At 53.1% G+C, this 27,776-nt stretch overlaps 1 protein-coding gene across 3 annotated transcripts; it reads right to left on the minus strand.

The window, feature by feature from the left end:
* Positions 1 to 690: 690 nt before the first annotated feature.
* RAB20 (RAB20, member RAS oncogene family) lies at positions 691 to 27,541 on the minus strand. 3 transcript variants are annotated; one of them, XM_047852762.1, is made up of 3 exons: positions 27,049 to 27,178; positions 5,248 to 5,375; positions 691 to 1,728 (listed from the first exon to the last, which is right to left on the minus strand). In XM_047852762.1, the coding sequence occupies exons 2-3, from the start codon at positions 5,318 to 5,320 to the stop codon at positions 1,196 to 1,198; spliced, it is 606 nt and encodes a 201-aa protein (XP_047708718.1). In that variant the 5' UTR covers positions 5,321 to 5,375; positions 27,049 to 27,178; the 3' UTR covers positions 691 to 1,195. The 3 variants fall into 3 exon arrangements, with proteins under 3 accessions (XP_047708718.1, XP_047708707.1, XP_047708698.1); XM_047852751.1 differs by lacking the exon at positions 27,049 to 27,178 and adding an exon at positions 6,868 to 7,068; XM_047852742.1 differs by lacking the exon at positions 5,248 to 5,375 and having other exon boundaries at positions 27,049 to 27,541.
* Positions 27,542 to 27,776: the final 235 nt, after the last annotated feature.

Consider the following 27,776-nt stretch of genomic DNA (forward strand, 5'->3'; position numbering starts at 1 on the left):
ACAATTACCGCACGCCTCCCCGCACCCTCCGGAAGTAACGACTCACGAAACACACTGCTTTCAGGCTGGTCTCTGCCTCTCTGCATTCCGCTATGGACCGAATGCTTGCTTCCCCCAAGACGCAGATGTTGAAGCCCAGACCCCGCCCCTCCCCGTGTGACAGCCTTTGGAGGTCTGGGGGTGGGGTCCTCATGATGGGATCAGTGCCCTTACGAGGAAAGAGAGACCAGAGCTCGCTCCTTCCACCATATGAGGACACAGTGAGAAGGTGCAGTCTGCAAGGCAGGAAGGGGCCCAACCAGAAATCGGATCTGGCCCCCCCGGACCTCTGGCATCCAGCCCCCACGGCTGCGAGAGGTTAAGGGTCTGCGACAAGTGGCCCCAGCTGGCTGAGATACTCCCATTGTTTTTTTAAGTTTATTTATTTATTTTGAGAAAGGGAGAGACAGAGAGAGAGAAAATCGCAAGCAGGCTCCGCGTCACCAGCATAGAGCCCGACTCCGGGTTTGAACCCACGAATCATGAGATCATGACCCGAGCCGAAGTCAAGTCAGACGGTTAACCGACTAAGCCACCCAGGCGCCCTGAAAGACAAGTACCTTAAGCTCACAGCCACCTCCCAGGAGCCCGGCAAGGGGTCCACCAGCAGTGAAAATAAAGTCTAAATCAACACAGACTCCACACCAAGGGTCTTCCTATAATCCTTTTTAATAATACGCGCACTCATACAGCTGCACCCACGTCGAAGCAGGGACTCCTGATTGCGTAGAAGCTAACATGTCCAGAATCATCGTGATACCTCAGGACACAAGTACCAAATGGTAGGACCCAGGAGGCACCGATGTCTGAGAACAACATAAGAGTGGTGCGGGGGCCACGCCGGGTGCCCTCCAAAGCCCGGCCACGGCCTCCGGCAAGGCCGGGTTGTTAGGGAAGAGGCAACCGGTCTCTGGGCATCTCAGCTCAGAAGGGTGGTTTCTGCAGGGGATTCGCTTGTCCCCCCACCTCCCGGCACAGTGACACAGACCGAGGGACCGTTCCCAGCGGCCGCAAAACCACCAGCTGGCGTTGGCCCCGGGACCTCCTCCTGGTGTGCGGTCCCACTAAGGAACACGCTGGGCTCTCCACCCGCCCTCCGACCGCGCTGGTCATCCCCTGGCCGATCGTGTACCCCGGGGCTCGGCGCCCCCATGCATCAGGCACAGCACCCAGATGGGGTCTGTCCGGGCGTCTTATAACTGGTGATGTCCACGGTCTGCGGCGGCCCCTGGGCTCTCTGCCTCGAGATCACAGGCACCACCAGGTCGAACAAGGTTTCAAACAGCAGGTCCACGTTGTGCCCGGTTTTCGCACTGGTCTCAAAGCACATCTGCTCAGCGGCCGGCACATCCTTCTCGTCCAGCATCTTGTACTTCAGGATCTTTCTATACAACGCCGCCGCGTCCTCTGGCTGCACCTGCTTGGGCGCTTTGGGCGCTCCACCGCCACGCCCAGCCACCCCAGGGCCCCGCCCGTCCTTCTGCTGGTCCTCTGCAGCCGGCTCCTCGACGAGGTCCACCTTGTTCCCCACGATGGCAAAGAGGCAGTCAGTGCTGGCTGTGTCCGTCAGGCCCAGGAACCTGTCCTCCAGCTCCAGCAGACTCTGCGGGTGGTTGACGTCGTAGATGAGGATGACCGCGGTCGCTCCCCGGCAGTACATGGAACCCAGGCCGTGGAACTGCTCCCGCCCTGGCCGGAAGAGGAAAAGAGACATGCAGGTTATCTCTCGTCCGAGGTCGGCAACCCCAGAGGGACGATGGAGCCATACCCCGAATGCAGGTGCGGCTGGAGCTGGGCCTGATCGAGACACTGGCATGCACAAAGAAGTGAGCATCCCTAAGGGCGCCCGGGTGGCTCAGTCGGTTGAGCATGCGACCTCGGCTCAGGTCAGGATCTCGCGATTCGTGAGTTCGAGCCCTGCCTCGGGCTCTGTGCTGATGGCACAGAGCCTGGAGCCTGCCTCGGATTCTGTGTCTCCCTCTCTCTCTGCCCCTCCCCTGCTCATGCTCTGTCTCTCTCTCTCTCTCTCTGTCAAAAATAAATAAACACCGGGGCACCTGGGTGGTGCAGTCGGTTAAGTGTCCAACTTCAGCCAGGTCACGATCTCGCGGTCCGTGAGTTTGAGCCCCGCGTCAGGCTCTGGGCTGATGGCTCAGAGCTTGGAGCCTGTTTCCGATTCTGTGTCTCCCTCTCTCTCTGCCCCTCCCCCATTCATGCTCTGTCTCTGTCCCAAAAATAAATAAACGTTGAAAAATAAATAAATAAATAAATAAACACACACTAAAAAATAAAATAAAAAGAAGTGAGTGTCCAGGCCCTCAGGGACCCGGGGGCACCACCCCCTGCTCTGGAACGACAGCTGTTGGACCTGCTGTTACAGGAAGCCTGGTCTGCAAAGGAAGCTTTGAATTTTACTGCATGCATTTTTTTTTTAAGTTTGTTTATTTTGAGACAGACAGACACAGCATGAGCAGGGGAGGGGCAGAGAGAGAGGGAGAGAGATTGAGAATCCCAAGCAGGCTCCACACTGTCAGTGCAGAGCCCGAGGCGGGGCTCAATCCCGCGAGCTGTGAGATCAGGACCTGAGTTAGATCGAAAGCGAGCCCCCCAGGCGCCCCTGCATGCATTTAAATCCAGTATTCAGAGAAAGGGTCATGGGCTCACACTACCTGGTAGGAAGGGATCCCTGACAAAAAAGAAAGGAAGAACTTTTGGCCCGGGGGGTCTCAGGAGCATGGGCTGAAGGCAGGTTGTTATCTACACACGTATATTCACATAAAGCACATGTCCTCTGCCAATAAACCACTGTTTTCATTCAGCTAAATGACCAAAGAAACACAACCAATTGCCACCCCAATCCCCAGTTATTCTGAAATGGCCTTGACTGCCTCACTTTAAGTTCTGGGTGGAGAGCAGCCTGCTGAGAAAGACGGCGTGAACCTACACCTGACAGCTGACTTCCCCTCGCACAGAGCCAGACCCAAAGCCAGGGCTCCCCTCTTGTCCAGCAAGGCCCCACATGTCCCCCCAAAATGATCCGGAGGGGGAGGGGCAGAGAAGGTGCCGCCCAGGCCCGGTCGGGCAGGGGCTGGAGGGACGTGTCCCGCCCTGCAGAGATGCTGAAGGTCAAAGTGATGTGCCAGAAAGCAAGTTTCCCAGGGCCGCCTGCTGACCAGCGGTGTGTGCTCTGGAATCCAGCACCCACAGAACAGCCTTCCTGCCCGTGAGCATCAGCACGACGTAGCCCTGACACAGATCGTCTCATCACAAGTTGCCGTGAAACGACGCCCCGTGCCAACAGGCAGAAACTCAGCTGTGCTCTCCCATCGCTTTCTGGACCCACCCTGGGAGACGATGGTCAAGAAGTCTTTAAAAACCAACTTTAAAACTGGGAACAGCAGGCATTAGTTAAAAAGAAAAGAGAGGGGCGCCTGGGTGGCTGTTGGTTGAGCGTCCGACTTCAGCTCAGGTCATGATCTCGTGGTCTGTGAGTTCAAGCCCCGAGTCAGGCTCTGGGCTGACAGCTCGGAGCCTGGAGGCTGCTTCATATTCTGGGTCTCCCTCTCTCTCTCTCTGCCCTCTCCCACTCATGCTGTCTCTGTCTCTCAAAAATAAAGAAACACTAAGAAAAATTAAAAAAAAAAAAGAGGGGGGGCACCTGGCTGGCTCAGTCGACTAAGCGTCTGACTTCAGTTCATGATCTCATGGTTCGTGAGTTCAAGCCCCGACAGTTCAAGCCCTGTGCTGACAGCTCAGAGCCTGGAGCCTGCTTTGGATTCTGTGTCTCCCTGTCTCTCTGCCCCTCCCCTGCTCGCACGCTGTCTCTCTCTCTCAAAAATCAAACATTTTCAAAAATGCATAAACAAAGAAGAAAAGAAAGAAACGCTTCCCCACCACCACCACTGACTAGGACTCTCCTTTCAGACACTAATCATCTAGAACGATCCGGGCATCGTGAGATCTTCCAACAGGAGAGGTGACCAGCCCCACATGCCAGAGCCCACAAGGCCGATGAGGGGAGAGTGAAAGGGCATTCCAGTTATCCCGGGGGGACCGTCTGTCCGTCTGTTACGCACTTCACTGGGGACAAAAGGGCAACTGTGTTTGAGCCCATGCCGAAAATACTTTTCCTTTCCAGACAAAAATGTCTGATTTGCCTTTAAAAAACTAAAAAAGTAAATAATACTGACACACCAAGAAAAATCTCAGAGTAACGAAGGAAGTAAGAATGGAAGAATCCCAAACGCTAGCCTGAAAGGAGAGGAGACCAGAGCTGCTATTCCGATCACCCAACCGCTCGCCCAGGAGCCAACGCAGACAGAGTGTGGCGGCCTGGCACCCAAAGAATTTTCGAGTGAGCGGTTTCTGCACCCGAAATCCTTACATTCTGGCTTAGACACAATCCGCGGCGGGTAGGCGGTCACAAGAGTGCGGTGCCCACACGGGCACGGGGTAGTCGCACCGGGAACAGAGGTTCTGAATTTAGCCCTGGCCCAGGGCCAGCGGGAGCCCCGGCATTTCCGGCATCCAGACACAGCAACGATAAAGGGGTGGCTCCCTAAGACTCGGCCTTTGAGAACTGGCTCTGTGAGTTTGAACTCCAGACCTTGTAAGTTTTCTGCAGGTCTGTGAACGCAGCTGGGCTGTGAGGTCAGGCTCCCGTTAACACATGGGAAACACCTGCTCCAGGCCTACGTGGGCGGCGGGACCCAGCAGGGCACAAGCTCCCCTCCCGTGGCCACCAGGAGGGTGTCTCTCTCTCTCTCTCTCTCTCCCTCTCTCTCTCTCTCACCCACTTGCCCCAGCCTGCGTCCCTACGCCAGCTCCACAGCCGAGGCTCTGGGAATTCCAGGAGTTTCCTCTATTTGGCTCACACTGAGGAACTAACAGCCCTGTGGCCCGATTCTGGGGACGCCTGGGAAGCGGCTGACCTGTGCCAGTCAAGGGGGGTGCGGGTCAGCGAGGGCCAAACCGCAGGCCAGGTGGGAAGCCAGGCTGCCAGGCTTGGAGTGGCCCCGCCAGACCGCCTGCCAGCGAGCTGGAGGCAGGAGGCCGGGGAGGGGCCCAGCTTCCTACGCCTCCAGGAAGCATCCAGGGCTGCCCCTGCCGTGGGGGTCCGCAGGGGCTGGGGGCCGGGAGCGCGTGTGATTGTCCAGGAATCCTGGCTTGTCCGTGAAGCAAATCACTCCCGTTCGCCCACATACTCACATAATGCAGACCCTTTCTTTTTTAAGGCTGAATAATCTTCCATTGTACGCACAGACACGTGTTCTTTATGCATTCATCTGTCAAAGGACATTTGGGGTGTTTCCATTCCTTAGGAACTGCGAATAATGCTGCAGGGAACACAGAAGGGCCACAAGCCAGTCACGGGACAAATACCGGTTGGTGGACTCCAAGTAGGGGTCGGTGGCAGCCAGGACCTGGGGGCAGGGGAGAGGGGGAGGGGCAGTGACCGGGAGAAAGCAGGGTCGGCATGGGGATGGTGGACACAGCCACGAGGTCCTCCCAGCAACCGCACAAAGAGGGCCTCCCCCTCCCCCCATTTTACAGAGGGAGAAACTGAGACCAGAGAGCACAGCAAGGGGCCCACGCACGCAGGAGCCGGGAGCCCAGGTACCAGGCAGTCTGTGGTCTAACCAGCCGTGGGAGAGCCTGGCTCCAAGCACAGACTATCCGCACTCACAGCCCCACAGTGTGACCCTGGGCAAGTAGCTGGGCCTCCGTTCCGATCGCTGGAACGCGGACAGTCCCGCCAGCGGGCGGCCGTGCAAGAGGACATAACCGGGACAGGAACCACCTAGACGTGCACCTGCTCCCGCCAAGCCCCGCGTCGGTGCTGCTTAAATAGACGGAGGGTCAGAGCCCTGCCCACCCAAGGATAAACACCTTCCCAGGCCCCCGCATCCTGGTCTCTTCATCAGCACGTCTACAGACTGTCTCCGGGGCCTGTTGGCCACTCTGGCGGCCGACCAGTCCCCTACCCTGTCTTACTGACCAGCCTTACTTTCAGAGATGGCCTTCTCCCGTTCTGGGGCGCCTCGTCCCGTAGCTGCCGCGTGGGATCAGTGGAGCTTTTCCACCCAGCTGCAGCCCCGGGGACACAAGTCGGCGAGCGGCCCGCGGGAGTCCCAGGCAGCCTCTGGACCACAGGACACAAACTGCTCCATTGCTTTCGCTTTTATTTGCAGCCGTCCTCGGGCCAGGTGACCACCCGCCCCCTTTACCCTGAACACGGTCTCGGAAGCAACTGAACGCATGGTGTGGCCGTCAGAAATCACGCTGCGACACGGGCTGCACGTTTGAAACATGTGCATGTACTGCTTCATTAATTCCAAAATGATAGTGATGCTCGGGCCCCTCACCCCAGAGCCCATAAAACAGGATGTGACAGGGGGATTGGTACCAATATCCTGTCAGAAGCTCCCTGGCACATGTGACGTGCAGCCAGAGGTGACAGTCAAGTAAAAGCCAGTCACTAACATGTGAGAATCAGAAAGCTGTTTCTTTTTTCTTTTTTTTTTTTTTTTTTTTAGTTTATTTGTCCTGAATGGATCGTGAGCGTGGTTGGAGAATGGCCCGTAGAAACAGCTACCCCCAGGAATGTTCACAAAAGCACAGACGTTTAAAGCTCTTCTGGTGCAATGAGAAAAAGGAAGCACGTGTCCTCCCGGGCTGAGAAGAGGGCCTGGCCGTCTGAGGCCAGCGCCGGGCACAGCTGCCTCTACAATATATGCGCACCAAAGACCCAAGGACACTTCATCCAGGGACCCACTGTCCACACAGAGGCTCCAGTCTGCCACCCCCGCAATACCTATGTGTGGTTACCTTGGCCACAGGCCGTGCTGTCCAGTTACATGGTCCAATGTCAGTGTACATGTTGCCATGAAGGTATTTTTTGAGATCTGCAATCAACTGACTTTAAGTAGATCGCCTTCCATGACTTGGGTGGGCCTTACCCAATCAGTTGAAGGCCTAAGAGCAAAGACCGAGAGTTCCTGGAGAAAAAGGAATTTGGGGGCTCCCGGGTGGCTCAGTCGGTGAAGCATCTGACTCTGGATTTCGGCTGAGGCCATGATCTCACGGTTCGTGGGATCAGTCCCCACAACAGGCTCTGCGCGGACAGCATGGAGCCTCTTTGGGATTCTCTCTCTCCCTCTCTCTGCCCCTCCCTTGCTCGCTCTGTCTCTCTCTCAAAATAAATAGATAAACTTAAAAAAGTAAAAAGGAATTCTCTCAGCTCACTGGCCGCTTGTCCACAGGAAAAGGGGAAGTGTCCTGAAAGGGGTTTCCAGCAGTGGTGAGGGTCGCCGTGACCCAAACGGCTCGCCTCTTCGCTGAGGACGGTCTGCCCCACTCCTGGGCCCCACCGCCTCCCTCGCTACACGTAGACCCAGCAGGGGAGCCCCTGTGCTGCCTGTGAGACAGAGCGCACACCCACAAACACACCAGCCTCCCTGCCTGGGTTTCAACACCCGAACAGTAAACACGGGAAAGACAGACAGGGTTTCCAAAGTCGGGATCCAGAACACCTTCATCCGGGACGGGGATGCAACCGGGAATTGCAAGCTGCCCGGCGTGTGGCAGCCACAGGACTCGGTCCACGGAGGCCACGGGGCCACGGGCCGAGGCCTCGCCTCTCACAGAGGCCAGGAGTCACAGACGGAACCAAAGCACACCCACGTGCGGGGGCCTCTCCCGCCCCCTCCATGCACAGGAGAAAAACTGGGCATCTGTGCCCTGCAGTGGCCCACGGCAGAGAAGTGGACGGGAGGGCTCCGACGGCAGTGACCGCACGTGCCCCAGCCCATGCACACGCAGTGTCCCCAGCAAGGTCAGCAAATCTGCCGGCTTCCTGAAAACACGTCCCGCAGCTGAGCCCGACCGGACGCTGCTCTGGGAAGGACCTCGGGCCTCTGATCTGATCGACCGGAGAAGGAGCGTGCACCCCGGTCCGGCTGCCCGTCTTGCTAGAGAAACTCGAGAAAGAAGAGGGGGTAACCGCCGAGACACTAACGATTATCCACCCGGAGGCACCACGAGGGAAGCGGTCCTGACACCTGTCGTCAGAAGCACAGGTGACCCATCCAAAGCGGGTCAGGTCAGGGGACGGAGACCCCTTGAGTGGGGGGCTGCTTTGGCCGCGTGTTCTTCGGGCCCTTATGCGACAACACGGGGTATTAACCCCCAGCAGCAACACTGTCACGGCACCTACCTCTGTGGGCACTGCACACAGCCCGCACACGCTCGGTCACCTTTCGGGCACCGCACGCGGGCAGGGGCCACGGCCATCAGGGTCCAGAGGCCCCGCTCCCAGGAGCCAGCTCCAAATCCTACACGAGCATGGCTCAGGGAGAGGCTCAGGGTTCGAGAAAAGAATGCCAGTGTTTCAAAATCTAGAAGAAACGGGTTGATTTCTGTCATCCTCTTATCAGAAAGCGAGCAGCCCCAAAGAGGCCAGGTAAGCACAAAAAGTGAAACACCGCATCTGAAGAACTGGCTTCCCTGGGGGACAGACGCTCCCTCCCAGCCAGGCGGCAGTGTGGACGGGTGGGAATGAACCGTCTGCCGTTCTCAGACAGACGGGACCACCGTGCACTGTGCGTCCAGGCCCTTCCACGGGCAGGGCGAAGCCCGGTCTCGCTCACACGTCTGCTCACAGAACCTCCCAGAAACTGCAGGGAAAGACCTGAGCCAATAGCCATCAGCTGGACATCAAAGAGTAGGAATTTAAAAGGAAAAAAAGCCCACTCCATATTAATGGGGGTTTTTTTCTGCCAGGAGGAAGAATTAAAAGCCCAACACCAAGTAATAAATTACACCAACAAAAGAGGGGATTAAATAACATTTTAAAGACAAAGACCCGAGCCTGTTACAGGAGGCGTTTTCCTCTTGTCCAAACCCACGATGATTTCCAACTAATAGAATAACAACATATGGGGCACAGGAAGGGTGTTTCAGAAAAATGAATTTCTTTACACACGTTGTGCTTTTACCCAAACACGCACGCGTGTCATTTCTGTTGTTTCTGTTTGATAATTTGAAGACTCAACCAAAAACAGCGAACGTGTCATATGCCCAAGTGAACCAAATAATTAATTGCACCTAAATTAATCCTCTGTCTGTGACTCACCAACTGGGCTTTCTGAAATAACTACTAAGGTTATATAATAATAACTAGAGCTTAATTCTCAAATTGCCTCACTCTCCTCCGACAGGAGTGTACTAAAAATAATTCAGCAAATAAAACCAAGTAATTCAAATAAAGATATGATCTTTAGCAATCTAATATTACGAAAGAGGCAATTCCAAAGAAAATACACTTACGTAACAGATTTAGCTTTTAATAAAAACCTCTCACATACCAACATATTTAATCCAATCTCTTTTACCTCCAACAGATATTCTATTGTCCTGTGATAATTAACTCTTAGAGTGAGATTAACAAAGAAAAATTCAATTATTGGGGCGCCTGGGTGGCTCAGTCGGTTAGGCGGCCGACTTCGGCTCAGGTCATGATCTCGCGGTCCGTGAGTTCTAGCCCCACGTCGGGCTCTGTGCTGACAGCTCAGGGCCTGGAGCCTGCTTCATATTCTGTGTCTCCCTCTCTCTGACCCTCCCTGTTCATGCTCTGTCTCTCCCTGTCTCAAAAATAAATAAACGTTAAAAAAAAAATTTTTTTTTAAAAAAAAAAAAGAAAGAAAAATTCAATTATTTGCTAAATTCTCTACTTATTAAAGCAGGGGACTAAAATCGTTTCAGATTTTTAAAAATTATTTTTTAACATTTTATTTTTGAGACAGAGAGAGACAGAGCATGAATGGGGGAGGGTCAGAAAGAGAGGGAGATACAGAATCTGAAACAGGCTCCAGGCTTCGAGCTGTCAGCACAGAGCCCGACACGGGGCTCAAACTCACGGACCGCGAGATCATGACCTGTGCTGAAGTCGGACGCTCAACCGACTGAGCCACCCAGGCGCCCTTATTTCAGATTTTTTAAAGCAAGTTTTAACTTGTTTCAAAGTCGAGACTCAACTGCAAACAGCGTATGAAGAAAACTCTTTAACTTTATAGAGAGCTTTCTCGAAATATCAAGTTATCTAGAATAGCCTCTTATCTAGAGTAGCCCATTCAGTAAATACCCCAGTTATGTCTAACAGCTCTGCGATCCAGAACAACGTTTTATTCTTCTCCGTAATATAAAGTCCTCTGAGAAATACACAGCAGAGAACAATTGCTTTTCTGTTAATTCCATCCCGAGGGAAGCACATTAAACCTTTTCTGAGCAATTCTAAGGAATCCAGATAGATGTTTACAGCTAGATGTTTACAACGTCTAGCTATCTCTTGCTCAACAGATTGGGTATGTTCTCACAGAAGTCCCTGGAAAGTACATTATTCATTGACAGATACCGTAAACCAGAAATGCCTTCTGCGGATGGCAGGTCAACCTGGGAGTTCCTGGAAATTATTTCACCCATGGAACGGTGCAAAAGCCCTTTGAAATCAATCACATTGAAATATTTTGTTGGAGCTCATTTAATATTTAAATAGAATATTATAGTGTACATAAACGTAAAACTTCTAAATAATTACTTAGAACAGTCAAATTCATAGAGACAGAACACAGAAGGGGGGCCACCAGGGCCAGAGGGAGGGGGCCTGGGGCTGGTGTTTAATGGGTACTGAGCTTCAGCCGGGAAGAGGAGAACGTTCTGGAGATGATGGTGGCTGCACAACAATGGGAATGTACTCAGTGCCACCAAGCTATATACTTGATTAAAGTGATAAATTCTGTTCTGTGTATTTTACCACAATAGAAAAATTGTCTGGGGCACCTGGGTGGCTCAGTCAGTTAAGCGTCCGACTTCGGCTCAGGTCATGATCTCAAGGTTTGTTGAGTTCAAGCCCTGCGTCAGACTCTGTGCTAACATCTCAGAGCCTGGAGCCTGCTTTGGATTCTGTGCCTCCCTCTCTCTCTGCCCCTCCCCTGCTCATGCTCTGTCTCTTTCTCTTTCAAAAATAACTAAACATTAAAAAAAAAGGTTTTAAGAAAAATTGTGTATACTTAGAGAAAGAGAGAGGATAGGTAGAAAGAGCATAGGTAGATGACAGAGATGGAGACATAGAACTGTACATAAAACAAAGCACCTACTAAGAACACCGGAAAACCCAAATGGCCAAATCCCTGCCTGTCTGCACCTTCACAGCTCATTTCTGCAGTAGCTGCAGCAAACACAAAGTAATTCTTGTCCACCTGGAACAAGAATCACCTGGTGATGTGGTTTACATGCAGATTCTGATTCAAGAGGTTCGGTGGGGCCTGGATTCTGCTGGATTCTTCCAGCCCACAGACCTCCCTCTGGGAAGCAAGACTGTAAAGCCTTGAGGGATCCAGGGCAGCTCTCATCAACCCAGGACCAGATACAGTTTTAACCCAACGATGCAACTCAAACCTGCATTTGCCATTTCTACACTCCACCCCTCCAGTGCCTTCTCCTGAGACTCTGCACCGGGTCCTAGTTCCCCAGGGGGAGGGGGGAGAAGGCTGCAGGGGGTTCAACCCAGGAAAGCTGAAAGGCACCACTCACCAAGAGCTTCACTCTTGAGCAGCAGGGACCTGGGCTACACGGTAACCAACCAGAGTTTATCAGATTAGAAAAAATTCGGTTTGGAATGTGCTTCCGCAGCTGCTGTGGAAAAGGTGCAGAGCTAAGCAAGTAGGTCAACACGCTTTGAAAAGTGGGAACAAAGTGTCCTCAGACGCTGTACAATTGCAGGGGACCACACTGCTACTTCACAAGGCCCTGTGATAGGTGAATCACACACTGTTCCCAGCTACTCATAACGCAAGATCCTCACAGCAGAAGAGTTCCAGTTAGGATAGAGGGTGCCAGGGAGGCCCGGTTGGCTGAGAGTCCGACTCTTGATTTTGGCTCAAGTCGTGATCTCGCGGTTGTGGGTTTGAGCCCTGCATCAGGCTCTGTATTGACAGCGAGGAGCCTGCTTGGGATTTTCCTCACTCTGCCCCTCCCCCTGCTCGTGTGCACACACACTCTCTCAAAATAAATAAATAAACTTAAAAAGATAAGTTCTAGTTATGATATAAACTCAGGAAGCATTTAAAACATCCTCCACTCAGTCTGGCTTCTCGTGGTTTAGGAGAACTGCTTCCTCTGTGCTCCATTATTGACACAGGGGCCTCAGTGTCCTCACCAGTGTCCTTGATTCTGCTAACCAAGTCTCACTCCCTCTGAGAACTGCTGTGAGAGCAGTTCAAACTTCGATTGAGATTTGCTCCAAGTGCAGGCAGAACATCTTGTGCACGCGCAGGCATGCACATATGCACACACGCATATGCGCACACGCACACACATGCACATACACCTACATGCATGCACGCACATGCGCCCACACGTGCACGCATGCACATGCATGTATATACACATGTGTGCACATGTACACCTACATGCACACATGCACATACATGCACATATGCACGTGCACACACGCGTGTGCACGCACGCACACATGCACACATGCATGCACATAGACACGTACACCTACATGCACACACGCACATGCATGTTTATACGCCCTTGTGCACATGTACACCTACCTGCACACACGCACATGCACATACATGCACATGTGCACGTGTACACACTTATGCGTGTGCATGCACACACATGCACGCATGCATGCACATAGACACGCACACCTACATGTGTGCACACGCACAAGCATGTGCGCGCACACACGTGCACACACATGCGTGCATACACGCATGCATGCACACATACACGTACACCTACATGCACTCACACGCATGTACCCACACATGCACACACGGGCACTTTGTTCTCCTCACTATCTGGGTGCCCATTTCACAGATCTGGAAGCAGAGGCCCAGAGCGCTCACACAGCTGCTCAAGGACCCCCAAGAAGTCAGCTGCTCCTAACACCAGCAGCAGAATGAATGGTCTGTGTACGAAAATGCCAGGCAGTAAGTGTTTGAGCGGCAAGGGCAGGCCTCTAAATTCTGTTAGGAAAAGTACTAGGATATTTGGTCAAGCACTTTTTTAAGCAATTTCTACTCTGAAACATGTTAAAAGGCAATTTTCAGGGAAGGGCAAAATCATGACTCCCAAACAGATAAAAAAAAAAAAAAAGTAAATACAGAAACAAAACAGATGAACATATGCGGGGAGCAGGGAGCAAGGGAGGTGAACCATAAGAGACTCTTAAACACAGAGAACAGACTGAGGGTTGCTGGAGGGAGCTGGGTGGGGGATGGGCTAGAAGGGTGATGGGCACTGAGGAGGGCACCTGCTGGCATGCGCACTGGGTGTCATATGTAAGACACGATCACTGGGTTCTCCTCCGGAAGCCAATACTACATGGTATGTTAACTAACTTGGATTTAAATAAAAATTTGGGGGGACAAGTAAATATAGGGGTGCCTGGCTGGCTCAGTTGGTGGAGCATGCGACTCTTGACCTCAGGGTCATGAGTTCAGGCCCACGTTGGGCGTTAGAACTTACTTTTAAAAAGAAAAAGTCAATATATGTTCGGGATCTTTATTTAGTTCGTTGAATTTAGTAAATATACATTCAGGATCTTTATTTATTTCTTTACTTAGTTATTTAGTTCATTTAATGAGGGAGGCAAACAGAGGTCTTGAAGACATCAAGAAGACAGCCGTGTAAGGACGCACAATGGGAACACTGCGTAACACAGGATGCACGTTAAAGAAAGACACAGAGGATGAGGCAGTTAATGTGCAAAGGAGGCAGAACTCTCTTTTCCACGGGGGACAACAAGCCACCACACCCTCAAGTCCAAACCGGGGCCGATCAGTGCCGTTCCACCAGCCCACCCTTTCCTTCAAGCACAAAGTTGTCAGCCACCATCCCTCTCCACGACTCAGCTCCCAGGAGGAAAGACCACCACGGTCACTGCTAGCCCCCGAGCAGGAGCGCAGTGTCGACTGGGTGTGTGAATGGACGGTTCACACCAACCAACGGTTCACCCTGAGACACAGAATGAGAGGGAGCTTGGCGGTGGCCACACCGGACTCCTCGAGCTCGGACGAGCACAGAACTGAGAGTCAGCGCCAAGTCGGGGAGATAACAAAACCCTCACCACCACCACCCCCCCCAAGAACAAGCACAAAGCAATATGTGCAAAGGGCCCAGTAAGAGACTATAAAATACGCCCTTTAATGTTAAGAAAAGGGCCTCTTTACATCCACCATTCTTCACGTTTAAGCAATTAATGATTACCATACCTGGACTTTGGCCAAAATTGTTACCATTTTTTTAATTCTTTATTCCTATTGGATAATCTGACTCCGTGGAAACAGTGATAGTCTGGTCTTCAGCTGAAGCTGGAAGTCAGCATATGGCAAAATACATGAAAATTAAATGTCCAACTCAAACCACACCCATCAGTAATCCCAAAAGTCATTCCTTAGCCTGTCGGAGAAAAGCCACTAGAAAGGTGCAGGGAAAGATCTGGCCACCTGCCCCCCGCCCCCTTTACACAGGCTGAGCATTCTTACTCTGCACCAGGGAAAGGAAGGAGCCACCGTGTGCCCCCCTCCCATCCACGATCCTCATTAAGCCTCAGCATAACCCTGTAAACCAGGTTCTCTACCACAATTTTAGGACAAGGTCACTGAAACTCAGAGACGGAAAGGACAAATCCTCATTAAAAAGCATCCCAACTGATTCAGCTAAAAAATAAATAAAAATCTGCTGAGCCCGCCAGCGCAGCTGTGCGTGGAAAGGTGGGCACGGCTAAGTCTGTTCAGGTGGGACGCGTCACTCCAAGAAACGCCACAAGACGATGGCTTTCCACAAGACGCGCGGTCACACATCGGCCTTCTGTTTCTGAGCAAAAACTCCGCCTCCAGCGAGGGCACAGCAAGGCACTGACACGTGCGGGGACATGGCCCTGGGTGGCTTCCCGGCACACAGGCTCTTCTGGACCCAGGGAGTTTGCCAACAGGACGGGATGACCTTCAGTGCCACAAACCACAGGGCGTGCTTGTCCTGCTCTGGGACCCAGACATGGAGACCTGGACGGTCACCAAGAGAGGCTGACGGGTCCACGGTGTCCAGCAGGCGTCCCACCGGCCCTTCTCGAACAAGATTGCCCAGAAACAGCACCGCTGAGTCAGGGGAGTGACAGATTCGGGACCTCTGTCTCAAGGACAGGTCGAACGCTATACTGCCCTACCGGCTCAGTACAAATGAGAGTGCCATCTCAGACATGAAGACAGGTGTACGAGGTTCAGGGGATTCCCCGTGGGAAAGAGTGGATGACAGGCCTGCTGATGCATGAATCCCGTCCTGAGACCCATGGCCCAAAGGCTGGAAATTTTTTTTTTAACGTTTATTTATTGTTGAGAGACAGAGCACGAGTGGGGGGAGGGGCAGAGAAAGAGGGAGACAGAATCAGAAGCAGACCAGGCTCTGAGCTGTCAGCACAGAGCCCGCCATGGGGCCTGAACCCACGAACCGTGAGATCATGACCTGAGCTGAAGTCAGGCACTTAACTGACTGAGCGCCCCCCTACCCGGCGGCCCCAGAGATATGTTTATCCTACCACTGCTGGGTGCAACACCGCGTCCACATTCACAGGCACACTGGCACATCATCACGTCATGTGTAGGCACAGACTGCGCCTCGCACAGAGCACTTCACGAGGTCACTGTCCCTTTAGACTAGATGTCGTTTCAGTGAAGGACACACAAGGCTGGGTGACCAACTGCAGAAACCCTGGGCAGTTTGCCCGGTCCAACCACTTCCGGGCTTTGTGTAGACTGACCCAGGTTGTGACCCTGTGGTTAACACACACACAGAGCTGGGAACGGCCCTGGTGTATACAGCAAGCGTTACACACACAGAGCTGGGAATGGCCCTGGCGTATACAGCAAGCGTTACACACACAGCTGGGAACGGCCCTGGTGTATACAGTAAGCGCTACACACACAGAGCTGGGAACGGCCCTGGTGTATACAGTAAGCGCTACACACAGAGCTGGGAACGGCCCTGGCGTATACAGTAAGCGTTACACACAGAGCTGGGAATGGCCCTGGAGTATACAGCAAGCGTTACACACACAGAGCTGGGAATGGCCCTGGCGTATACAGCAAGCGTTACACACACAGCTGGGAACGGCCCTGGCGTATACAGTAAGCGCTACACACAGAGCTGGGAACGGCCCTGGCGTATACAGTAAGCGTTACACACAGAGCTGGGAACGGCCCTGGAGTATACAGCAAGCGTTACACACACAGAGCTGGGAACAGCCCTGGAGTACACAGAAAGCATTACACACACAGAGATGGGAATGGCCCTGGCGTATACAGTAAGCGCTACACACACAGAGCTGGGAATGGCCCTGGTGTATACAGCAAGTGCTACACACACAGCTGGGAATGGCCCTGGCATATACAGCAAGCGCTACACACGCAGAGCTGGGAATGGCCCTGGCGTATACAGTAAGCGCTACACACGCAGAACTGGGAATGGCCCTGGCGTATACAGCAAGTGTTACACACGCAGAGCTGGGAACAGCCCTGGCATATACAGTAAGCGCTACACACACAGAGCTGGGAACGGCCCTGGCGTATACAGTAAGCGCTACATAAGCAGCAGCTATTATTTGGCCACAATCTGTGATGGTGCCTCCCTGAAGGACTGCAGGGTAGCTCATGGGCCAACACAGTGTCAAAATCATGCCATTCGATCTGTTCTTTATTCCCGAATGTTTACTTTCAAATACAGGCATGTGTTTCTGGTATAACCTGAACAAAAAGGCTTCCTGTAGGAGGTGTAACTGTTACTCTACCCCAGGATGGATTCTTGATGCCTGTAAAGGCCATTAATTAATGAAATTAAGAACTTCCGAAGAATATACAGGAAAGGGGCGCCTGGGTGGCTCAGTCATTTAAGCGTCCGACTCTTGATCTGGGCTCAGGCCGTAATCTCACAGCTTGGAGGTTCGAGCCCCACGTCGGGCTCTGCACTGACAACGCAGAGCCTGCTTGGGATTCTCTCTCTCCCTCCCTCTCTCAGAGCCCCTCCGCTGCTCACTCTTGATCTCTCTCCCTCTCTCAAAATAAGTAAATAAACTTTAAAAAAAAAATAAGCCTTACTAAAAAATAAAACAAAACCAGGACAATTTTGCCAAAAAAACAAAGCTATTATCTATACAAAATTTGTTGCCAATGTTTAAACTACAAAGCCAGAAGCTTTTAAAATTCATGGGAGGGGGGGAGGGGGCGGGAACATCCCAGGTTTGCCTAAATAGCATATTAAGTATGAAAGAGCATTTATAGGTATAACTTAAAGAACAGGACAAGTTAAAAGTCCCAAGTCAATGTTGGTGCAAACGCAACAGAAGTTAAGTCTTCCCAGGGTGCCTGGGTGGCTCAGTCGGTTAAGCATCCGACTCGGCTCAGATCACAATCTCAAGGTTCGTGAGTTCGAGCCCTGCGTCAGGCTCTGTGCTGACAGCTGGGAGCCTGGAGCCTGCTTTGGATTCTGTCTCCCTCTCTCCCCATCCTTCTCCTGCTCACACTCTCTCAAAAAAAAAAAAAACATAAACATAAATTTTTTTTTTTTTTTTAAAGAACCACGTCTTCCCAGAGTCACTGTTTGGGACTGACGACGGACGAGAATTATGTGTCAATATTCTGCATCTTCACTTTCAGCACCTGAAAACAGAAGCCACCTCTTTCTGACACCATGGTGTCTGATGTGACACCGGCTGTCACTCTGATTTGTTTTCCCCTCCGGCTGCTTCCAAGATTTCTTCCCTTGGTGGCCCCTTGTCAGCCCCACTCCCCTCCTCTCCTTCCAGAACTCTGACGGCACAGTGTTGGCTCTCCAGGCCTTCGGGTCCCTGACGCTCTGCTCACCTCCCCCAGCTGCTGTCTGTAGTACAGCTGGGGTGCTGTGTACTGCCCTGTCTTCTAGCTCGCGGCTCCTTCTTCTCTCCCCTCCGCTGGGCTGCTGAGTCCATCCACTAAGCTTCTTATCTGGGTTATCGCATTTTTTTTTCAGTTCAGAAATTGCCATTTGGGTCTCCTTTAAATCTGTTTCTGCTGAGGCTCTCTGTTTTTGTTTCCTGGGTTTAAGGGCTCCGGATTGTTCCCCGAAGCATGCTTAGGACGGCCGCCTTAAAGTCCTTGTCGGTCACTGCACCATCTATGAGAGCTCTGGACTGGCATCCAGCGATTGTCGCTTTCGACTCTGCTACAGATCTTCCCGGTGCTTGTACGAAGAGCGGCTCTTGTATTGAAATCTGGACATTTCCGTCTTGTGCTACGAGATACTGGGTCTCACTTAAATCTCCCGTTTGAGCTGGATCCTTCACCCCAGCAGTGGGGGACCGGGGGGCAGGGGGGGGGGCGGGGGGGGGCCGGGACTGGGGCCGGTGGAGGCAGAAGTCCAGACTCCCCATGCAGCCTCCACCGGCACACGGCGGGGAGGGCTCCTCAGCAGCTGGTGGGGACGTAAGCCCGGCTCCCACCTTGATGATGGGGACAGGGGTGCCCCGGTTTTTTCTGAGTGTTTGACTGGAGTACCACAGTTATTGTTGAAAAGGTCTGCCTCACCAGGCTACCCCTTTGCTGATCCTTTGGTGGAAGAACAGGCTTTTAATTTTGTTTTGTTTTGTCTGTGCCCTTTGGCATTTCTGGGTTGCTGGCTTCTTCAGCTCGAAGTTTGGGATAAATGAGGCAAAAAGAGAACCCAGGGAGCCTACCACTGTGTTACTCTGTGGACCCAGAAATCCCGAGCTGGCCTGCCTTCTCTCCACCTTTGAAATGAATGCTGGTTGGGGTGCCTGGGTAGCTCAGTTGGTTAAGCATCTGACTTCCGCTCAGCTCATGATCTCACGGTTCGTGGGTTCGAGCCCCGCGTCGGGCTCTGTGCTGACAGCTCGGAGCCTGGAGCCTGCTTCCGATTCTGTGTGTCTGCGTGTCTCTCTCTCTGCCCTGCCCTCCTTGCATTCTGTCTCTGTTTCTCACTCAAAAATAAATAAACATTTAAAAAAATTAAGAAATGAATGCTGGGATCTTCCTCGGCCAGCGGGCACAGGACAGCAGGACCGGGAAAATCTGTCAGCAGGTGATGAAGCCATTCCTCTAAGAATGAACGGCCCTTTAAACTTGTGTGTCTGTACACATGTGGGCAACTGTGGTTAAGATTTCTTCTTCACAGAAAGGGAAGTTATGTGAAGTCTCGACAAAGCAAGCGGGCAGGCAAGTCCGAGTTGAAATGATAAAGCCTGGAATTATCTTCCAGAGACGCTCGATGCGATCAGGCTTAGTTAACGAGCATGGTTGACCTGAATTAGTTAAATTCTCCTGAATGGACACCACACTAACCAGCCGAAAATACCTCTCCCGCCCCCAGAGTCCTCGGCGCCCCCTCCAGGCGGACTCTGGGCTGACTCCCAGCGCGAGCACTGCTCACAGGCTCGCTTTGTGCTCTGAAGTCGCTCAGCACAATGGCGCTTTGTCTGCCCTGCTGAACCCGGGGTCGGCTCCCTTCCACCTGTCTTAGTACCCACATTCATATTCAGGCCACTGTTTCTGATCGAGAAAACACAGGCATTCTGCGCAAGAGGCCGTGCACGCGGAGGGCGCCCACTCAAAGTGCACGGTAGCGGTATAGACGTGGATCCACCTCCAAAGATACGGGCTCCCCCACAACACAGGCTTTGCAGGTGTGACTTCCGGATCTCGCATGTAAACTAAGGTTATTTTTCCAAGAGCTATTTTTTGTCGGGGCCCGCGTGGAGCTGACCTCCGACCCCACCCGCATCCCCATCTAGCCCCGAGAGGACCCACAGGGAAGCGCGGCCGCGGCTTGAGTGGAACTGATCAGGGTTCCCTAAATCGCCGCGGAATGCGCGACTCTGTGGGGAGTCTGTGCAACCAGAGAAAAGACTTTTAGAGAAGCGGTCTGCGCTCAAGGTGACCGAAACCGGGGGTCGGCCTAGTTTCTGCAGGAGGGGGCAGGAGGGGTAAGCACTTTCGTCTCTCGGTGCCACATGGTGTCTATTGCAACAACGGGGCTCTACCGGGACAGTGTGAGAGCATGTTGTGTGCCAATAAAACTTTATTCATGATGACCAGGGAGGGCCCGGTGGGTCTGCTCATCCACAGGAAGCGGATGTAGCTCCCCAGATGCTGTCCCGGCACACAAATACCAATTGTTGGGCAGAGGGTATCAGGACCACCAAAACCACTCAGCAGGCGGGAATACGGTAAGAGATTCAGCTGAGATCTGAGTCCTCCACTGTGGGTTCCACATTCTGCACAGGCTGTGCACCTGCTCTGCACCGATCCCTTGAGGCTGTCCAAACCACATGGCCCTCACAGGCCAGTCCAAGGTATCAAGGATGAGCAACGGTGCGGTCCCTGTCCCAGAGACCACCCTCGGGCTCATCCACGGCACCGCCATCTTTTCCAACCTGAACCCACCTCACTTGGGACAAGCATCCCTGCCACGGTTCCCCGGATGTAGGAGCAGCTGCCTAAATGTGGGGGTAGGGGGCCGTGGCTTCTACCCAGAGTGGAAGGAAAATGACGGGGGCTCACAGTCCTCAAGGAGGGCGCACTCACCTGGCATCCTCACTGTGTGCCACCCCATCCTTCAGACCGGGCCGAGGCCCTGGGCTCTGCACAGGCGGCCAGGACCTCTGAGCTAACGTCACAGGCACCATGACTTCATAACCCAGGACAGCAGCATCTTCTCCTGGGCTGCACTGAAGCTATTCGAGAGAAAGTTCTTTTTTTTTTTTTTAATGTTTTTATTTATTTTTGAGACAAAGAGAAATCACTAGCTGTTTAATTTTTTAATGTTTTTTGTTTAAATTTTTAATGTTTTTATTTATTTTTGAGACAAAGAGAGAGAGAGAGAGGGAGACAGAATCCAAAGCAGGCTCCAGGCTCTGCACTGACAGCCAAGAGCCCGATGCAGGGCTCAAACTCACAAACCTTGAGATCGTGACCTGAGCCAAAGTCAGACCCTTAGCCAACTGAGCCACCCAGGCGCCCCTCGAGGGAATGATCTTAAAACCAACTGCCACCCTGGGATGCAAGGGTGGTCCAATCAATGGGACATGTCCTGTTAATAAAATGAAAGAGAAGAATCAGATGATCATCTCCGTAGACGTAGCAAAGGCACTCGACAAAACTCAACATTCATTCATGATAAAAATCATTAACAAAATTAGGCACAGAAAGAACACATCGCAACATGCCAGAGGCCATCCACAACAAGCCCACAGCTAACATCACGCTCTGCGCTGACAGGTTGAAAGCTTATTTTCTAAGATCAGGAACAAGACAAGGCTGTCTACTCTCACCCCTCCTATTCACCACAGTTCAGCAAGTGCCAGCCAGTGCAATCAGGCAAGAAAAAGAAATAGGAAGTATCAGAACGGTGAAGAAAGAAGTAAAATTGCCTCGGTTTGCATGTGACTTAATTTTATAAAGAGAAAATCCTAAGGACTCAACCAGAAAAACTGTGAGATCCAGTCAATGAATACAATACACAAAATTAACATACAAAAATCAGTAGCATTTCCATAGACTAATTTCTGAAAAAGAAATAAACTGATCCCACTTACAATAGCATCAAAAACAATAAAATAGGGGCAGCCAGGTGGCTCAGTCAGTTAAGCATCTGACTCCTAATTTCGGCTCAGGTCGTGATCCCAGGGTTTGGGCTGTGCAGACAGCATAGAGCCTGCTTGAGATTCTCTCTCTTCGTCTCTCTGTCCCTCTCCCGCTTGCACATGCACTCACTCTCAATCTCTCTCTCTCTCTCAAAATGCATAAAAACTTAAAGAAAAAAGACTTTATTCTCTTTATGTTTATCTACTTTGAGAGAGATAGAGGGAGGGAGAGTAGGGGAGGGGCAGAGAGATAGAGGGTGAGCTATCACTGTCAGCACAGAGCCTGACTCGGGGCTTGAACTCATGAACCATGAGATCACGACCTGAGCCAAAACCAAGAGTTGGACACTGAACTGACTGAGCCACCCAGGTGCCCCTTAAAAAAAAAAAAAAAAAAAAAGACTTAAAAAAAAAAAACAATAAAATCCTTAGGAAGAAATTTAATGCCATGAAAGATCTCTGGGATGAAAACTACAAGACATTGATGAAAGAAATTGAAGGAGACACAAATAAATGGAAAGGCACTCTGTGTTCATGGGCTGGAAGAATTAATATTGTTAAAATGTCACTATTACCGAAAGTCACCTTTGGATTCAATGCTATCGCTGTCAAGATTCCAATGACATTTTTTTATAGAAGTAGGAAAAACACTCAAATTTATCAGGAACCACGAAAGATCCCAATTAGCCAAGGAAACCCAGAGAAAAAAAGAACAAAGCAGTCACACTATATAGTATGAAGCTATCGTCATAACACCAACTGCTCGGAATCCCCGTCTCTCTGAGCTCTCCATTTAGTGCAGAATTATTTACTGGGGGCCCACTCAAGCCGCTCTTGTCCCTCGGTGACATGCTTGCCGGTGGTAATCGCGGCCAGAAGCGCGCAGCACTGGATGGCTGTTTACTCATTAAACACGAACACTGTGCTTCCTCATTCCAGATGCCGTTCAAGCACTTTGCCAATATTAACCTATTGATTCCTAACAACGCGTTAGGCGGGTGCTACAACTGTCCCCATTTATAGATGAGGAAAAGGAGGTGGAGAGAGAGGAGAGCCACCAAATCACACATGTGGTCAGGGGCTGCGGCCGGCAGAGGATGACAGCCTCCCTCCCCGGCAAAGAAGTCCTAGCCCCTGGGGCCTGTGACTATGTTCAGTTACATGGCCGGCGGGGGGGGGGGGGGGGGGGGGGGGGGTTGCTCAATGTTGCTAACCAGCTGAGAGATTGGCTGGATGAACCCAGGGTAAATCACAGGGGTCCTTTAAATGTGGGAGGGGGCACGATAGTCAGGGTCCCAGCGAGGATGACAGACACCACTGGCCTTGGGAGTGGAAGATGAGGAATTTGGGGGGGAGGGGGCAGGCTCCAGGAGCTGGAAAAGGGCGAGGGGACAGACCCTCCCCCAAGGCCTCCCGAGAGGAGCGCGGATTGCAGACAGCTGGGTTCCAGCCCGGTGAGACCCAGGTAGGACTTCTGAGCCGCGTACTCTAAGCCACTAAGTGGGTGGCAATTGTCGGAGCAGCAGTAAAATCCTAGAGCAGACTCGGTGCCGTGACAAAGCGGCTGCTGTGACAAAGCTGGCGGGGCTCTGGATCTGGGTAGCGGCAGAGGCTGGAAGAAGTCAAGACGGCAGAGCCCGCATCGCCTGGCACAGACCCGCAGGGACACGGCTACTGCCAGCCCCGCTGGGGAGGCCTCGGAGAGGCAGGGAGGGTAGAGAACACCCGTGTCATCTGTGGAGGCCACGCGAGCCAGCAGGAGGAAACGTGGACGGTAAGCGTGTGAGCAGTGGGAGCTCAGATGGAAATGGGAGCTGCTCCCTGGAGGTGGAGGAAAGGGGACTTGGTGCTCTGTCTTCCCAGGACAGAGGGTGGGGGTGCAAAAGTGAGCCGCATGGCCCCCCTCCAGGGACTACAGCCTTGAGGGAGGAATAAATGAGGGGGCATCTAGCCTTCCCGGGCCCTGTGGGTGCAGTTTATTTGGGGCACACCGGTCGCTTCCCCATCTTGCGTTTTCTTCTAGACAATAACCAGATGTGAAATGATGCCACTCATTTCCTTGTGCCCCTCTGGGGTTGAAGGCCCGCGGAAGCAGCGGCCCCAGGCCTGTAGCAGGGGCCAGGTTTACATTTGCTGAATGATGGGCGACGTCTTTTCAGACTGCTCAGACGGGGCAGGAGACTGATGAGGAAATGACGGAGAGGAGAGTGGTGGCGGGTTCTGCGGGGGCCCCTCTCGTCTCCGGGCAACCGTCCTCTGCTCCCAGGACTCACCTAACCTTCGCAGTGAAAGCCTCACCTCTGTCTGCCCGACTAGGCAAGCGTCAGAGTGAGGAAGGGCCAAGGCGATGCATGCAGGGCGCCTGGACCGGACCAAAGTCTGGACCCTTCTCAGCTCCGGACGGTCTCCACTGCCCCGTCCCTAACCTGGAAGTGATCTTTCCCTCTCCGAAGGCCTCTTGTGTCACTGAGTAAGATGACCCATTCACCAGCCTCGCGCATCTCCCCTCCCCTCTCCAGCTGCAAGCTGCCAGGTGCTTCGCGGTCAGAAAGAACGAGAGTGGGGCGCCTGGGTGGCGCAGTCGGTTAAGCGTCCAACTTCAGCCAGGTCACGATCTCGCGGTCCGGGAGTTCGAGCCCCGCGTCGGGCTCTGGGCTGATGGCTCAGAGTCTGGAGCCTGTTTCCGATTCTGTGTCTCCCTCTCTCTCTGCCCCTCCCCCGTCCATGCTCTGTCTCTCTCTGTCCCAAAAATAAAATAAACGTTGAAAAAAAAAATTTTAAAAAGAAAGAACGAGAGTGAGATTCTCTGAGCTCAACTCTCAGCCTTACCCTCGGGTGTCCTGATACCCCGCACGCCCCACACTTCCACCCCACCCACCTCCTGTGACCAAGGGCACCCTTCAGCCAGCCTCCAGTGGGTCCTTATCCTCTGCCTTGGTTACAAAAAGTAAAGTGAACAACTTTAACAAACGACATCTGTGGAATGGAGAGAAAGTTCAAGAACAAGGCAAGAGGAGGAAGAAAGTAGCCTCCCCTCCAGAATTCAACAAAGATAAAGGAAAGGTACCTGGACTCTACTCATGTGGGCATCTCCTTCCAAGTTGCCCAAAACCCCACAGTGGCTGGGGTGCCAGGCACAGAGATGGCCCGTGTCACTGCTGAACGCCAGCCTCGGTCACCCTACGCCTGTGGACACAGGGCAGCAATGTGGACACGCGGCCCGGCCACCCCCACTGCCCCGGGAGGCTGACCGAGCTCACGCTGAGTTCCAGGAACAAGAAAGCGGCAGCCAGGAAATGAGTCGCCGCCCCCGGGAGCCCGACAGCACGTCTGGGACGTGACATCTGCTGTCTTACAAAATCCCCCAGCATTCAAGATTCCGGCTGCATCACGTCCTGGTCGCTGAAGAAAGTGGCCAGTCAAAATCACTTTGCTACTTCATACACCCTTGACGCCAGGAACGCCTGCTCGACACCAAAGGTCAGCTCCCGTCCCAGAGACCCCACACCACACGGTTAAGGTCAGCCTCTGACAGCAGCCGCTACAGGGCTTCCCGGTGTGGGACTGCAACACCAGTCCCATGCTATCCTCTTGTACACCAACGACGACCAGTCAGCTGAAGGATCTGAGGGGCCAGCGGCACACCAGACAGACAAGTCACTTTCATCTGATCTGACTTCCAGAGTTTGTGTTTTGTCCCTACCAGCGCTTAGTGCTAGAAAGTCAGCCTAGGTAAACGACCTCGGAGCCTCCCTGCAGCCTGGAGCTGGAGAAGAGCAGGGACCGGGACATTCGTACCTGGGAGACTGTTCCCACGGCACAGTTGCAAATCAATTAGTCAGACATTAACCGCCAGAATACACAAGAAACAACAAGAAACAACTGCAGATGAAGGGGCGCCTGGTGGCTCAGTCATTTGAGCCTCTGACTTCTGCTCAGGTCACGGTCTCGCGGTTCATGGGTTCGAGCCCTGCGTCGGGCTCTGTGCTGACAGCTCGGAGAGCTTGCCTCGGATTCTGTGTCTCCCTCTCTCTCTGCTCCTCCCCTCCTCATGCTCGCGCTCTCTCTCTCTCTCTCAAAAATAAACATTAAAAAAATTTCAAAGAGAAAACGCAGGATGGAGGGAGAAGGGTAGATGTACATGGGTAGACTTCATGAATTCCATTTTAAACACAGAACTAGTTCTAAGTTTGTTCACTTAGCAGAACGGTGCGCCCAAGCTAGTAAGTTAAGTTTTCTAGACAGGAGCTGAGGGTATACTGATCACTTCTTCAAGTGCTGGCCTAAAAAAAAGTCAGACCTCCAAGTTTCAGGCTTCTAGAAGGTGCGCTCCCTGAAAATTTGCCATCCTATTTACAGTTCCTTTACCTACTTCAAGCATTTGATTCCTTTTCATGGAGAAGGAGATAAATTCTATCGTAATGGCTATTATAGCAATATATTATATATACCATAGCCACTATAGCAATAACTATAATTGCCAGTGAACTTTTGCAGGGCTAACAAACTAAAAGCCTAAATCAAGACCCCCATCCCTCCTTTGGAAAAATCACAAACGCTACATGCACTAAAAAATAACTCATTACTTCTCTTAAAAATGCTTCTACAGAACACTACCTCAAACCCCCCCATGGGAGATACCAGCTCATCCCAAGCACTGATATCAAGCAGATGATTCCCATGGTGGGAAATGCAGATGTGCTCGGGACTCCCAGGAGAGACCTGAGCTCTGCCTGCTTCCTGCTCTCCCCCTCCCCAAACCCTGCAGGGAATGCTCAGTGGCTCAACTTCCTCTTTTATAAAGAAGCGGTAATTTACCAGCTTTGCTCAGCCCTCAAGGTTGTTATGGATATCACATGAGATCACGTTCATGAGAACCTGGTTACCATTGTTACCATTAGCAGGCTTAGCACAGGACCCTGCGGCTCAGGAGCCAGACGCCACCATAGGTTCAGGAGACAACAGGGGCTTCTCTCTTCGAAGCCCGGGGTGCTTTTAAGTCACCTATATTGTCCCTAAGACCTACCCAGTGGCTGAGCATTTTCCCCGCCAGCAAAACAGACCAAGTAGGGACAGAGAGGGGCCAAGGGCGGCCTCGCACTGTGACTAGGGGTCTGACCCCCCGAGATGGGGTCACATGTCGTGCCAAGGCGGGACTCTGCACTGGAACCCTGCCCTGGGGACTCCTGCCCTAGGAGACCCCGGTCCTGGGGGATGCTTCTCTCCTACCGGAAACACCTCTTCCGCAGAGCCCCGAGACAGTGGCCCCGGGGGGGGGGGGGGGGGGGGGTGCCGGCGACCCTCACCTGCCGTGTCCCAGATGGAGATGTTGTAGGAGCGCCACTGCTTCAGGTAGAAAGCACCGCCCACCGTGCTGACCGTGTCCGGGAAGCGCCGCTCCATGTACCTCTGTAGCAGCGACGTCTTGCCCACGTTCATGTCCCCCAAAAGCACGATCTTCCCGTCGGGCTTCCTCATCTTCCCGAAGGAAGGCCCCCGTCTCCTGCTCTCCGTGCCCGTCCGGCCCGTGTGCCCCGGGAGCCGCTGGAGCAGCCGGCCGCCGCCCCCAGATCGCGAGGACCCGGGACTCGCGAGGACCCGGACTCGCGGGAACCCGGACTCGCGGGGACCAGGGCTCGCGAGGACCCCGAATTCGCGGAGACCCGCCGGGGTCCTCCCGCTCAGACGCCTGGGAGGGCGACAGAGGAGGCACGTGTCCGAGCCCGGACAGGAGCGGGGAACGCAACCCGGCGCCCACCTGAGGCTTCCAGACCGCTGCAGTGCGAACCCGTCTGGGTCGCCCCGGATCCCGCCCCGGCCACGCCCCCAGGCCACGCCCCGTGGTCACAGCCCCCTTGGTCACGTCCACGCCCCTCCCGGCCCCGCCCCCTGACCCCGCCCCCGCCTTGGCCGCGCCCCCGCCCTCGGCCGCCGCGCTGGACGGCGGACTCGGGTCCCGCCGGCGGGGCTGGGGCGGGGCACGGCCTGGGGGTCGCTCGGGCGGCTCGCGGCCGCAGAAGCGGAGCCCGGGGAG

The sequence above is a fragment of the Prionailurus viverrinus genome, chromosome A1, assembly GCF_022837055.1.
Source record: "Prionailurus viverrinus isolate Anna chromosome A1, UM_Priviv_1.0, whole genome shotgun sequence".
Taxonomy (NCBI): Eukaryota; Metazoa; Chordata; class Mammalia; order Carnivora; family Felidae; genus Prionailurus; species Prionailurus viverrinus.

Coding starts and splice junctions, on each gene's coding strand:
- RAB20 (XM_047852742.1), bottom strand. CDS start 27,220: ATGAGGAAGCCCGACGGGAAGATCGTGCTTTTGGGGGACATGAACGTG. Junction 1,729..27,048: donor CTCCATCTGGGACACGGCAG/GTGAGGGTCGCC, acceptor TCTTCCGGCCAG/GGCGGGAGCAGTTCCACGGC.